Raw genomic sequence first — 14,441 nt, forward strand, 5'->3', positions numbered from 1 at the left:
TGATTGGATTTTTTTTAGCGGGCAGCAGTTGTTAATCTAACAGTGTATTTTTATTATTTCATAGCCTCAGATTGCATCAGCTGAACTTATTGGTTGCAAAATAACATTTATTTATAGATCTGTTTTATTGAAGGTGACACGCTCAAAACCGGGTTCAAGTTTCTAAAAATAATAATTTTCGACAAAGCATCCGATTTTAATGCGCAGTTGCAAATTAAATGACTTGGCTGATATGATAAATAGAAGAATTCCAATTGAAGTAAGTCAGTCGTTGGTAGTGGATTCCAGTGTGGATTTGTAATACGAAGCATATCTCTTACTACAGTTATTTCTGTTGCTGTCGCAAAGTGATATTTTACACTTCACTTTGCTAATTTCTTGTGTAAACGTTGTGTGTTTTTTTTGTTTACAGAAAAGCTTCGCATGTCAAAGAATGGAGGAGACAACAAGAAATCTGATTCACAATTTCAGTCCAACAAATCCCTAGCGATGTGTGTGATATTCCACGATACACACACATATACACACATGTACAATATACACAACACATGCACATTCATGGCAAAGCTGAACAAATAGGGATGAGTAGCTGCATAACAGTAAACAGCGTTAAATGACTGCGATTAAGACTAAAGCTGCGCGCAAAAATTAACAATTAACTTGATTGTCATTTTAATGATATTTATTTTATTTAATAAGCAGAACAGTTCTCATATCTTTCGACAGTTTGAAATTCGAAAACATAAATAGTAGCTGTTGTTAACGATTGCGACTAAGTGAACAGACTCAATAGATTTACGCAACTCTATACATAAAAATATTTTCATATTGATCAAATATAATATAATAAGTAACAACAATGTCCTTGCAGCTCAAATGAGTTTTCGGTTTTTTTCAGTCGCTCCGTGGAACCAGTTCACAGTTATCGATAGTATCGCGCAATGTATCGTCAATAAATTTGGAACATATCTAGACACCGTTACCTGACTCGCTCATTCTTTTTCATAGAATCGTAGCGTACGGACGTCTCGCGCGTCGCGTAGACATTTTATTATTTTCTCAGCTACTGGCAGAGCAGTTGCTGCGCGCAGCCAGCAGCAGCAGCAAATAAGAAAGACAGAATTTGTGTATTGCAGCAGAAGTTTTCGCTGCGCACAGGCTGTGCCGCTGCTAGCGAGACACTGTCAAAAGAAAAGTGAGAAAATTCTGTGGTGTGTAGAATAAACTGCAACAAATATAACTGCTACGAGCAAGAAAAACATTAAGTTCAAGGTTTAATTCCAAACCGAAGTTCAAATCGAGTAAAAAGAAAAAACTGTGTGCAGATTTTTTGTATACACTGTCGCGTGCGTGTGTGTGCTTGCGTCTGTGTGCGAGTGTGTGTGTTAGTGCGTGAGACTGCTGCATTTTATAAAATACAAATTCAACTCGCTCAATTAACAAAAAATGATGTGAAAGAAATTTAACATTGTCTCGTCGATAACTCTCTCTCTCGGTGTGTGTGGAAAAATATCTAAACCCAATTACTCAGTTTGCTCTCAGTTTAATTCGATTGACACAGAGGCAGCAGCAGAGAAGCAGCAGCAGTAGCCCCAACAAAATATACACAAGGCGACAGACTTAACTTTGCCCACTGCGCCGCTGCTGTTGGTGGTGGTGGGAGATGCACACACACACACTACAACAACAACAAGAGACGACAAAGCGCTGCTCTCAGCTCTGCTTTTGCGCAGTCAGAGTACGCTCTGAATTCGCCGCATCGCTGTTTGGAAACACCTTGCTCCAATATATTATTTTGCCTCGCCTGCCCCCCGCCTCCCGCATATCGACAACACTTTGTGAGCACAAAGAGCAGCGCACGATTCTGTTGCCGTCACCGTCTCAGTCTCAGTAGCAGTCGCGGCGTATTGCGATTCTTCTTTGGCTGCAGCGCAAAAATTCGTCTGACATCGTCGCAGCAGCAGCAACAAAGAAAAGATAAAAATTTTCTTTATTTTATTTTTTTGTTGGGTTGTACATTTTTGCCAATGCTGCATGCGATATTCTTTCAATTTGCAAACGGCTGAAGCTGAAGCTGCTGCAACAACAATAACTACAAGCAGAACAACAAAGCAGGAGCAGCGGCTTCAACATTGTCGCCGCGTCGCAGCAGCAGCATCGCCAGCCCATTTTACTCGACATGTACTACAACAACAACAACAATAATAGTGACTACAAGCAGAGCAACAACAACTGCTACAACATCCAGAACAACAACTGCTACAACATCCACAACAACAACAACACTAGCGACGCTAACATAGAACAGGTTTGTCTTGCAGCTTTAGCATTATTTCTCTTTTTTAATTCTTTTGCCTTTGCTATTAAGATTTGCTGTAAATTGCTATACATTTTAAGGGAGAAAAAAAGGTTTATTAACTAAACAAAAAAAAAACTACTTTGCCGTTTCCGCAGTCGCTGCCTCAGTCGCTGTCGCTGTCGCTGCCTCTTACTCTTGCTCAGTTTCGCTTCGTTTTCGTTTCGTTCGCTTATTCATAACTTTTTTTTTGGTTATAGATTTTTGTCACCCACTCCCACTGCCCCTCCTCTCCCCACACCCACTTTTGACTTGGCAGCCAACCTATGCTTTGGCATCTCCACCCCTCCCCTCCACTCACATGCTGCTCAACTGTTTCAGTTTTTCAATTATTAATGGTGGCCATTAGAGCGCCCGCTTGCGCCGCCACGCCCCCGTCCTGTCCCCTCGTCCCACGCCCCCGTCCTGTCCCCTCGTCCCTCGTGTATCGTGTTTGCCGTGTAGACTATTATTTTTTCTCTCTCTTTCTCTTTTTTTTCCTGTTCTTTTCTTTTTTGCTTATCGGACAAATTGTGTGTTGTCTGAAAAGTTCAATGAGGTGCGCGCACTGCAATTGCACTTCGCTCCTGTCACATTTATGTTATCGACATATTGTTATATATACAAATGTATATATATATATATATCTATATATGTATATATATGTGTACATACATGATAGATAAAAATCATGTTGCTTTGCATTGGGGTTTTTGTGTTGTTCAGATAACGATAGCATTTCCGAACCCGCAGCACAACGGAAATGCGTTGCATTAAGTGAATTACACTCGCTTGGGTGTCTACTGTATACCCCACCCACTCTCCCTCCTGCTCGACAGTTGTTTCTGAGTGTTGACTAATTTACGTCTGTGTGTGGGTGTTGGGAACGAAAAGCTGTGACTACAATACTTGGATTACTTCATGGCGATAAGCTCAATGGACAGAAAGTAGACTCCGCAATTTCCAAGAAAAAAATGAGTTTTTTTTTCTGCGTTGTGCAAATTTTGATGTGCATATATCATCATTATAGTTGGTTGGGCATAACAGTCATACAATACAATCTTGAGACAACAGATCAAGTCTTTTAGTCAACGCAGAGAGAAATGATATCACTATATACAAGCTAATTTAATTAATCATGCAAAAAATCAACAATTAAGAGTGCGTTAGTGCAAATGACTACCTCTAATTTTGGGCATATTTTTTTAACGTACATTTTGAGTACTAACATGTCTCTAGGAAAACTCTGAGCTGAGTGTTTAACTGTGGTAATTTCATGTTATTTTAATTTCATCTTGGAGTTGCCTATCTCTTCTTTATTTTCGCACTCAATCTGATTCACGTTTGATTGAATATACTTAAATTTGCATATTTGAGTTCAATTTTAAGTATTTTCAGAATCATAGCAAAAATTGTTGAAGCATTTAATCGAACTATTTATATCTATTATTTCTTAATTACTTTTGATTTTAAATTTTCATTAAATTTTGTATTTTAAATGGTTTAGTTTTAATTTGTATTTTTCATTTGTATTCTTCAGTAAATAAATAAATGTACATAAAAAATCAAACCAATATCTAAATATTTCTATATAGTTATAGTCTTAACTCATTTATTAACAACTTTCTACTTTGTCTAGTAGAATACTATCCCATTGAATCATACTTTTATCTTACCTGTCTTGAAAATGTCGTGCTTCTTGTACAATTTATGCAACACTTACTGTTTGTCGAAAACTTTATTATCCCAGCTTAACCTTGCGTAACCCAGGCTCTTTGTCTTCTACAGGACACATATGCACACACATATGTGTGTGAGTGTGTGTCTTTTGCTACCCTCAGTAAAGTGTTGTGCCCACAAAAACAACCAACCCAACAATTTGCCACAAAACCAATAAAGTTATTTCACAGTCAAAATGATAGCTAACCCCGCATTCAAGCCAAAATGTACCGGCTGAGTCCATTTGATAATTGCTTAAAGCTGGACGTCGGCGCATCTTTCAACGTGGCCCCCTCGCAACACTTTGTCATGGTGCATATGCGAAAACACATGCGAGACTCGTGTGGCGTTGGGCCGCATATGTTGCTCAAAGAGTGATTATTTTCACTAAAAATAAACGAAATTAATGATTGATGAAGTGTGACAAGGGAGCGAAATGATGCCCTTCCCCACACCCCGCACCCCGCTCCCCCTTGTCGATTGTCTGGCATGTGGCAACAACAGCATCGGGAGGAGCAGTGCCAACCCCAGACCCAGATCCAGAACGATGCCAAGAGTTCCGTTCACATTTGAGATGGGCAAACAAAGAGCAAACAATACACAGCAACGAAACATTTCAATCGTAATGAGAAATAAGCCGCTGCGCATGAAGAAGGGAGAAAGTGTCGTCGTTTAATTGTAACCAGGTGGAAAGGAGGTGTTTTTCCCATTCGAGCATCGAAGCCCGTTGATGGAAGCTGCTGTGTTTATTGTTGCCAGTTGCTTCTTAGCGGATTCACGGGTCCAGCGCAGCGCAGCGCAGCGCAGCATTTTGTCGCAGTCCGCTGCCAGACGGAAATCATAAAAACGTTGCATAAAAATATTTTTATGTGTCTTCGCCGTTGTCGTTTGTCGTCTGCATCTTCGGGCCGGGCAAAAATAATAATAAAATGGGAATAAAATAAAACAAGTGACATAAGACGCCAGGACGCAAAGCGTAACGGGTTGGGACGGGACAGTGGATGGGATGGGGATGGGACACAGCGTGTGCAATGTGGTATGGGTGACCGTGCCACATTCATTTCGTTTACATTTACTTGACAAGTTTTGCAGTGCGACAACGAGGAGTCGCTCGAATACCCTGCAACTAATAGAAAACGGTCAAAAAGGGGTATAGACCGGCAAATAGGCATTGGATTTATGATAAACTAAACAAGTGCATGAGTAGCTCGGTCGTAGCTGGACCAGTTGAACAGTACTCTCTGAAAAAGATAAAGCTGAATTTTAGAAACTTATACAATTCTAAAAATTAGAAAGGTTTCTTCTCTTATTTTTCAGAAATTTACTTCTTAATAATAGAAAATAGTGCTAAAATGTAGAAATGTAAACCTGAAACTCAGAAACAAGTAATGAAATTTAGTGACTTCTTTAATGTTAAGTTTTATGAATAAATAAACTATCTAAAATGTTTATATAATAATTTATTAGTAATATAAGCAACAAGAACGCGAATGTTAGAAAAATGCCTAGAAAAACATATTTACAAAATGTGATTTTTAGAAATATACTTTCTGAATAATCATTTTTAAAATGCAGGGTGATATTTTTCTGAAATGATATCCATAATCAGTGTATAGGTTATGGCTTAGTCGAGCATTCTCGACTGAAGCACTTTTACTTATTGTGTTTTCCTCGGTTTTGGTGTGGTGCGATGTGGTGCTGTGTAGTGTGGTGTGGTGTGGTGTGGTGTCTGTTTGCCATTTCAGTGCAGGCCACGGCGCTGTGCATGTCATCAACAACATCATCAGCGACTCCGAGTCTGCCTGTTAGACTCCGCCAAGACACAGCTAACTGCTGGAGTCGGGCTATGCTATATGCGGCTGTCGCTCTTCTACTGTTTTATAGTACAAACGTGATGGAAAATTGTGGCCTGTGTGCATATTTTTGTTGCCTTGATAGCGTCTTTTCTTGGGCTTTGCCCATTGCCTGCTGTGCGGCGTTTTCTGCATTTTCGTGCAGCTGGGTTAGGGGATTGGGCTCTGACATTTTCCTGCAGAGACGCGGGCTCGCTTGCCCCGCCGCTCGGAAAAATAAATTAATGTGAAACATGCAAACATAAATTCCTTTTCTATTTTCTTTTTGTCTGCTTTTATTTGGTGGCTGTCAGGTGTTTCACATTTTAAACGTAAATTATGAATAAAGCGAAACACACACAGAGAGACAGACAGACAGACAGACAGACAGATAGCTGGAGAAAATTATAATTCCGCCTAAATGTTTTATTGGCCACCGCCTGCTGCTGTCCGCCTCATTTCCCATTTCCATCTTCCCCATTTTGGCCTATTGAGCGACGTTTCTTTTGTGGCCAATTTAATTTTATTTAAATTAATGATGAAGCTTATAATTGGCCTCGTTTCTTGGTCGCTTCTACATTTTTCTTCTTGCTTCTCTTTTTTTTTGAAGTTCTGTATTTTTTTTTATGTAGACACTTGAGAGTGTGAATGGCAGCGACATATCTAGCTTCATCTACAGCTCCAATCTCCATTACAATCTCCAACTCCGCATCACATATTCGACTCCGTACATTCATTCTGTACATGCACAAAGGCATCTGCAGCAGCAGCAGCAGCAGCAGCAGTGGGAGGAGGAGGATGAGAAGGAGGAGCATCATCAGCATCAGGTTTTCTTTTTGGCTTTTTAAGAGCATTTGACATGACTTGGGCTTCCATGCGATATGCGCTTCAACTTTGATTATGACGTGAAGTTGGCCAAGTGCAAATACTTTGCTGGTACTTTTTAATTAACTTAATTAGCATAGATGATGGGCTAAGAGCAGCGCTTACACAACATGAAAATTGCATTATGTCTTCTCCTCCAACTCGCATGCGAAACTTGGCCAAATGTCAGGCAGTTGTTACTGGGGGTGGGGTGTGTCTGTGTGTGTGTTTCTGGCCTTTTGATTTTGGCTGTGTCAGCCACATATACAATGCTTAGGGTTGGGGGTTGGCTTTCATTCGCAAACTCATTAGTGTGCATAATGTGCTCAAAGATATTCGAAGCAATTGCTCTTTTAAGTACACTCCACCACATACTTTTATGTGGGTGTGCGTGTGTATTTTGTGTCTGTGTGTGTGGGTGTGTGTGTAGAAGTGCTACCCCTGACGAACCCTAGCTGATTTATAATTCTTCTGCTGCTAATCACAAAATCTAGCACTAATTAGACGTACATTTGTGAAGGGCATAAAATCGATTTCAACTCTAGCAAGTCATAAATATGCCAAACATTTCTTATTTCACATTGATCACATTTTCCATTATGAGTGTCCGTTAATTGTGATTGATATTCGTATATTCCTGTAATAATTGTCCATATAAGAAATGTTCATGGTGCATTCAACATTTGGGTTCCAATTCCAATCCTGTTACGTAAGGATTAACGCATTTTTAAAATGTTTTACGGTATCCAGTTACGTATCATATAACTCTGTCGGTGTTTTAAATATATAATAAAATTGATAATTAAAAATAAATAAAAATAAATGAGAACGTTTCACCCGGACGCAACTTACTGCGAAATACTCAGATACCAGAGGACTACCAGTTGATAGAGGTTTCCATTTTGCATCTTGTATTTCAAATTCTTCTTACGGTATCCGGTTATGGATTAAACTCTGTCGATATTTTAAATGTATAATTAAATTTGATTGTAACTGACTGCGAGTAACTCAGATACCAGAATAACACCAGCTGATAACAGGCTGCACGGAGCCTTCTTGCATTTTAATACAAAAATTACCAGTATTTTTTATTTATAATGAATTCCAAACAGACTTGCAGCGGAGAAAAGGGATTAATCATAATTCCGATACGTACAAAAAAGATTTCAAATTTTTCTTTAATATAATAATATATATTTTCTCTTTATTCGTGTTTTGTTTGTAATAGTGAAATAGTAAATAATAAGTCGTTAAAGCTCAAATCATTATAATCTGCAGTACCCATGAATTCAAATAGAATAAATCACAAAAAAAAAAAAACAGATTTCAAGGTTTGGTGTAAAAGCAACTTTTTAGCAAAATTCAGGCTAATAGCTTACTGAATTTAATAGTTGTATGCCTTGAAATAGCTACTCATTCTTTTCTATCCAAAAGTAATGCTTATTATGGACATGATTGCTTTTTGCTGTGTTGAGGAAGTAACTTCCACAAATTATGTTTTTGGGTCTTTGCGACTTGAATTATGTGCCTGATGTTGTCAGCTTTTCTTTTGCCTACATAATTTTTAGCTTTTTCAAATAGTTTCAATGCCCGACGTCTTAACAAAAAATAAATAAATCTCTCAAGTGGTTTTTGTTGTGTTTGTTGTTGTTTTTTGTTGTGGATATTGTTTGATTGTTGCCCCAAATGCCCAGAGGCGCTAAATGCAGGAAAGAAAAAGTAGCGGAAGAGGCAACGCGCAATGCCGCAGACGCAAGAAATTTGTATACGGAATCTATAAATTTTGTCTTAATTTTTTGTTGTTTTTTTTTTTCTTTTTCTCATTTATAGCGCGTGATTTTTGATTTACGCGCCATTGGACATTTTATTTGGATTGGAGTGTTTGGTTTCCTCCCCAAGCACATATTTATTTTTATTTTTATTGCTTTTTAATGCGCCGCTGAGGAAGTTTTCTTCTTTTTTTCTTGTGGCAACTGCATTTGGGTATTTCCCCAAACCAAACTCTCCTCCAACCCCAACCCCTCTGCGTCGCTGTGCTTAGGCTGTGCGTGTGGATTGTTGAACAATGAATTTTGTGGGATTATATATGCATATATACAGATATGTATCTATCTATTCATACATACACTCGAAAAAAATTGATTTCATTAAATGAGGAAGTATTTCGGAATAAGAGAAAACTGTGGAACAATTTTCATAATTTTTTTTTGTGGTTTTCGACCTTTAAGAAATTTCATTAACTTATTTATTATTTCTTGTCTTATATGCATATATGTGTGCATAAATACACTCAAAAAAATTAATTTTCTTAATATGAGAAAGTAATTTTGAGTAAAAGAAAAGCGTTTTCTAAAAATGGATGGAAACGGAATTCATTTTGGGATTGTTGATGAAGAGTAAGCATTTTTCATTTTAGTCTTTCTTGCTTATAAAAAGTTGCCGTCATTAACGTTGTACACATAAATCGCTTGAATGACGTGTTCTTTAAGATATTAATTTCCTAAACATGTAAATTATTGCTTGTCATGTTTGCGTTTTTCTGAGTGTATTATGTAAATGCATGAGTTGGGGGCGCAACAATGGCGCTGCGGTGGCGCTTTATTTTAAATTCAAATGCGGCAATTGCCAGAGTGATTGCCACCTTATATCTTATATTTACTTGGCATCAGACTGTGACTGTGTCTGTCTGACTGTGTATGTGTGATGACTTTATGCCTTATAATGCTGCTCGTATTTATAATAATCATCAAATATTCCACTCTTGTCTTTTGTCACCCCACACACAGAACCCACAGCAACAGCCGCAAATGCAGCAGGCAACAAGCGCAGACGGAGCGAAGGACGACAACAGCAGCACGGGCAACAGGACTCTAGCAGCAGACGGAGCCACGTCCAAGGCGAGAGCCAGAGCCACGTCGTTAATCTATTTGCCGCCTTTCTGCTATACAGGCGGACATGTGCCTGCGGCCAGCAGCAGCGAGCTAAGCCCGAGTCAGCACAGCAGCTGCTGTTGGCAGCGGCGGGAATACGGCCAGCATAAGAATTATGATAAACATGCCACAGCGACAACGACGCTGATAGCAGCAAAAGTAGCAGCAGCAGCAGAAGTAGCAGGGCGCCCAAAGAACAAAGTAGCAGCAGCAACAGCAGCAGAAGTAGCAGCAGCAACAATGTTCTCATCCTTAATAAGAAATGCGTCGGTGGCGCGTAAATTCCTGCAGCGTGATATTCAGTTAGCCGCAATGGACGGCGATGACGATGCCGACGAGTGCTGCATCGATCTCAGGCAGGCGTCGCAATTAGTTATGCCAATTGTTGTAGGTGGTTGCTGCAACAACGTCTTGGAATGTCTGGCGGTTGTGCGGCGCCAACGACGTGAGCGAATGCGACGCGAACGACAAAGTCATGCGTCGACTGCCGCACTCGTCGTCTCCTCGCTGGCCACAACAACAAATTCAATCAGCAGCAACAGTGCAGCAGCAGCAGCAACAACAACAACAACAATAGCAGCAAGAGCAGCAACAAAAAACAGTTCGCAAACAACGACAACGGCATTGGCCACAAATGGCGCAATGCTGCCGCAAAATGTGGATGTAGCCGCAGCTGAGATGCTGGATAACGATGATGATGAAGATGAATGTAGGTGCTTTAACTATAACGGTGATATTAGTGCGCTGGAACGTCTAGAGCAGGAGCAACAGCAACAGCAGGAGCAAGAGCAACAGCAAATGGAGCGGCTTGAGTGGCATCAACTTCCTAGCATTACGTGGCTGAAATTCTGGCAGCAGCTGGCCAACAACGCCTCCAACTCCGACACCAATGCGACAACGAAAACAACGACGACGACTACGACGACAACAACAAGGAGTAGTGGGAGTCCGCAGCCAATCACAAGGATGCCAACGAGATGTGGCAACAACCACAGCATCAGCAGCAGCAGCAGCAGCATGACGTCGACAAAAAGTTGGCTGGGACCGCTGATGCTGACGCTGCTACTGGCCACGTCCGTAAGCGGCTGGGGCGGCCGTCAAGATGGTAAGTGGAGCGAGCAAGTTGAGGGGAGACTGCGCGTAACGCATGCCGATAAGTAGCGCTATGATAAGAATTTATAATTTGAATCGCGAACCCCCTACAACCCCCCACAACCACAACCAACCCAAAAACCTAACACTGTGGGTAAAATGCCCAATTTTTGTTGCGTGAATTAGTAACTACAAATGAAAGTTCTAGTTTAGTTTAGTTTATCTAAGCATTTGCTTGGCCGTTTTCAACAATCTTAAAGTTTAATTCTTGTTATTTGGTTGACAATCAAAACTTTCAACAATGGATCAAAATTTAATTGAATCTTTGTGTACGTAAAACTTGTTCACGAACTAATTTCCAATTGGTTTTGTTGACTCTTGTAGAAGGTATTAGAATTTTCTAGTGAAGTGAAAAATGCATTGAAGGAGTTGTCTGCGAACCAATAAGAATATGTATATATATATATATATATAATTGATTAGCATCGATAGTTGAGGCTTCTGCGCAAACTGTTGCCTCAGTTTTAAAGCTATTTTAATAAAACCTGGCATTTAGCCAACTATGCTAAATTTAACAAATATGTCGGAGCCTACCGGATCAAGTTACTATATTATACAGAGATTTTATTTTAATTTTTAGCATAATTTAGTTGACGTCAATTTGGCATTGGTCTACAAGATACCAATTTTTTTCTAATTATTATTATTATCATTTTTTTTAATCACACAATTACATTACAACATTTCCGTTTGAAATTATGTACACGAAGCTCTTTAAATGTTGAGCTAGAGTTAAGAGCATATTAATTTACGCCGGCAGCCAGCTTAATTATGTTATCTTAACTGCTGCTGTTGATTGTATTCATGTATTTGTGGTGCACAACATTTCAGTTTAGTGCGCAAGCATTTAAAATTGTATTAATTGTAAAACATTCTGTCAGATAAACTAGCCTATTGCTCGATGGTGCAGGGTCCGTTGCAGGGCAACACCCTCCCATCAAACTCCTCACTCCAAGTGTTGTTTGAACGACAAATAAGATTTCATTTAATTTTGAGCATAATTTTTAGTGTGCAACATAAAAAAAAAACGAAAGAGCAGAAAGCGTCAGCTGCCACAGCTTGTGTCTTGTGTCTGTCTGTGTCCCAACCCCCATCCCCCTGTCTCCCTATCTCTTTATCAGCGACAACCCCTCCGCCTTCCACATTTCCATCTGCGCCTCGGTCATGCTCAATTGAATCCATAAGTAGTTTTGTGACCACAGATCTGCGTGCTCGTATAATGCGTTTCAACTGTTTCAACATGAGCGAATTTACCCAGAAATCAACCAACAAAAAAAAGACAAAAACAATTTTTTTTTTATTCGAAAACAATAAGAAAACAGCAGTAGCAACAACAACAACAACAGCAGCAGCAGCAACAGCCGCTACAGCAACAAACAACAAGCGAAAACAACAACAAATGGCAAATTGTACGGAAATTGCCTGAAACAAACAGAAACAGTCAGTAACCGCTGGTCGACCACCGACCGCTGACCATAATTCACTCAAGTTAGACAAAAGCATTTCGGGGCGCTCTGGCTCAAAACCGCCAACCCCCACCCCCTTCTACACGCTACCCCCGCTCACCAGGCTGCCCTTATGCTCTACTTGCTAACCCAAAACCGAAACGAAAGTCCAAATTCCAAATGCAAACGCAAATGAGTCTAAAACGAAGCGTCATGCTCTTTGAGCTGCTCTTGTCAGTGTGTGTGTGTGTATCTGTGTGTGTATAGCCATTGTCCCGTCATCAATAAGGGTGGTCCAGCTTTGCGCCCTCAGCTAGAACTCTTGCCATAAGCACTTAATGTGTCCACACCCACAATACACACACATAGGCACACACACACAGACAAGGTGTGGTGCGGGGTGCGGAGAGGAAGCAGGGGCGTTTTAATTGGGTTAAGGAGCTGTTAGCGCGTTAAAGCTGTCATTACACATCCAGCGAGATCGAGAGATACAACTTGACCAGATAAGTGCACACATGTTGCAACAACAACAACAACAATTGTTTCTCGAACTGGTAAAAGTGACTGTCATAAAAGTTATGAGTAGTAGGTAAAACAATTATGTTATTTTTTTTATTGCTCTTATGCAGGGGTGTAAAACCGAAGCATATTTCTGTTTCGTTTCCGGTTCGGGTATGTAAAATGTAGATCAATGAATTGGTTTGAAAATGATTGTTTACACATTAATAATATCGGTTTCTGCAACTTCATTATATAGTTATTTCTTCTGATAAAATCTATCAAAAAAAATCATGTATTTTTAAAAGATATTTGTGGTCCTATATAAAGGCTGTTAAACCGAATCATATTCTGGTACGGAAACGTTAAGTGTAAAGGTTCTGGCCAACTATTATGATTTAGTTCTCATTTTTGTTACGTATTCGATTTTGTTCTGTTTTTATATAAACAATTAATATAGGTTTCTGTAACTTGTTGTTGCAAAAATGGTTCCAGTTGTGAATTTCAGTCGATAAAATTGCGGTTCCGGTTCCACTTTTATGACCTGGCTTATAGTCAACTAATTAAACTTAATTGCTTGCATATTATGCGATATACTTGAATGGACTTTTTGTACAACATTTTTACTGCTTTTGAGTTTTGAAAAATTGTTTGTACTTTTAAAATATATACAACAAGACTCAAGACTTCTGAGTAAAGTAAAGAAAAGGAAGCATCGACTCCATAAAATACAACCGCTGAGTTGATCTAGTCATGTCCGTTCTTCTATATATATACATATGATTGACTGTAAACAAGATCAGTTGTTCGGGCAATTTTTAATCGATTTAATAGTCTTAATGGCTGGGATCAGAGTATCTCTTAGTCGAACCCTCTCGACTAAAATGATTTTATTTGTTAATATATATTCATAAATATATGAAGCCTCTATTGTGAACATATTATTTGTAAAGGATGTTGACACAGCACTGATTTCGAAGCTCTTTAAGAGAGCCTGTAGTTGAAAAGTGTAAAGTTCTTTAAATGAAAATTCGCAAAAAAGGCTTATTCTGTGGCAATATATCCGATGAGGCTTTAGGCTACGATACGATGTTAATGCCCTCGATTACTGTCAGTTCTCGATGAGAGCGAAATACCAAATGCAACTCTTTGAGTTACTTAAATATTTTCTTTTCCCATTTTCTCGTTTTCCGGTTTTCTTTTGTGCCCACTCCAGTCCTTGCGAGAGCCCCTCAACGTATTTGAGCCACTCTAATCCACACGAAACATGCCAAAAAAAAAAATACATATATAAATATATATATATATATATGTATATATACTTAAACATCTATGTTGGTGTGTGTGTGTGTGTGTGTAAAGCCCGTTATTTCAACTGTCCATACGTATTTGCACGCTTGTCTGTCCGTCTATCTGTCTGTTTGTCGGTCTGTCTGTCTGTCGTTCTGTCTGCTTGCTTGCGTTGCGTATATTTTTGTTATATTTGCTTTTAGCGTGTAGTTTTATTCGGGTTCTTGTGTCCTGCAGCTAAAATTCAGGGGTAGCTGCCGCTGTCGTTGCTGCTGCTGCGGCTGCTGCTGTGTTGTGGTTGCTGCTGCTTCTGCTGCTGTGGCAGGCACTCAGGCAAATGTATTGAATCATGTTGGAGGAATTATGCACGCCACTT

At 39.5% G+C, this 14,441-nt stretch overlaps 1 protein-coding gene across 4 annotated transcripts in view; it reads left to right on the top strand.

Annotated features, from left to right (window-relative positions):
• The first annotated feature begins 999 nt into the window (after nucleotides 1-999).
• The window catches only part of LOC6567544, a 32,787-nt gene continuing 19,345 nt past the window's right edge, over nucleotides 1,000-14,441 (top strand). For all 4 annotated transcript variants that reach the window (XM_032740311.1, XM_032740312.1, XM_043215232.1 and 1 more), the window contains exons 1-2: nucleotides 1,000-2,308; nucleotides 9,537-10,785. In XM_032740311.1, the coding sequence (XP_032596202.1) occupies nucleotides 2,180-2,308; nucleotides 9,537-10,785 (1,378 nt within the window). In that variant the 5' untranslated portion in view covers nucleotides 1,000-2,179. The remainder of the gene's footprint in view (nucleotides 2,309-9,536; nucleotides 10,786-14,441) is intronic.

Source organism: Drosophila grimshawi, unplaced genomic scaffold, assembly GCF_018153295.1.
Source record: "Drosophila grimshawi isolate 15287-2541.00 unplaced genomic scaffold, ASM1815329v1 contig_311, whole genome shotgun sequence".
In the NCBI taxonomy this organism is placed as follows: domain Eukaryota; kingdom Metazoa; phylum Arthropoda; class Insecta; order Diptera; family Drosophilidae; genus Drosophila; species Drosophila grimshawi.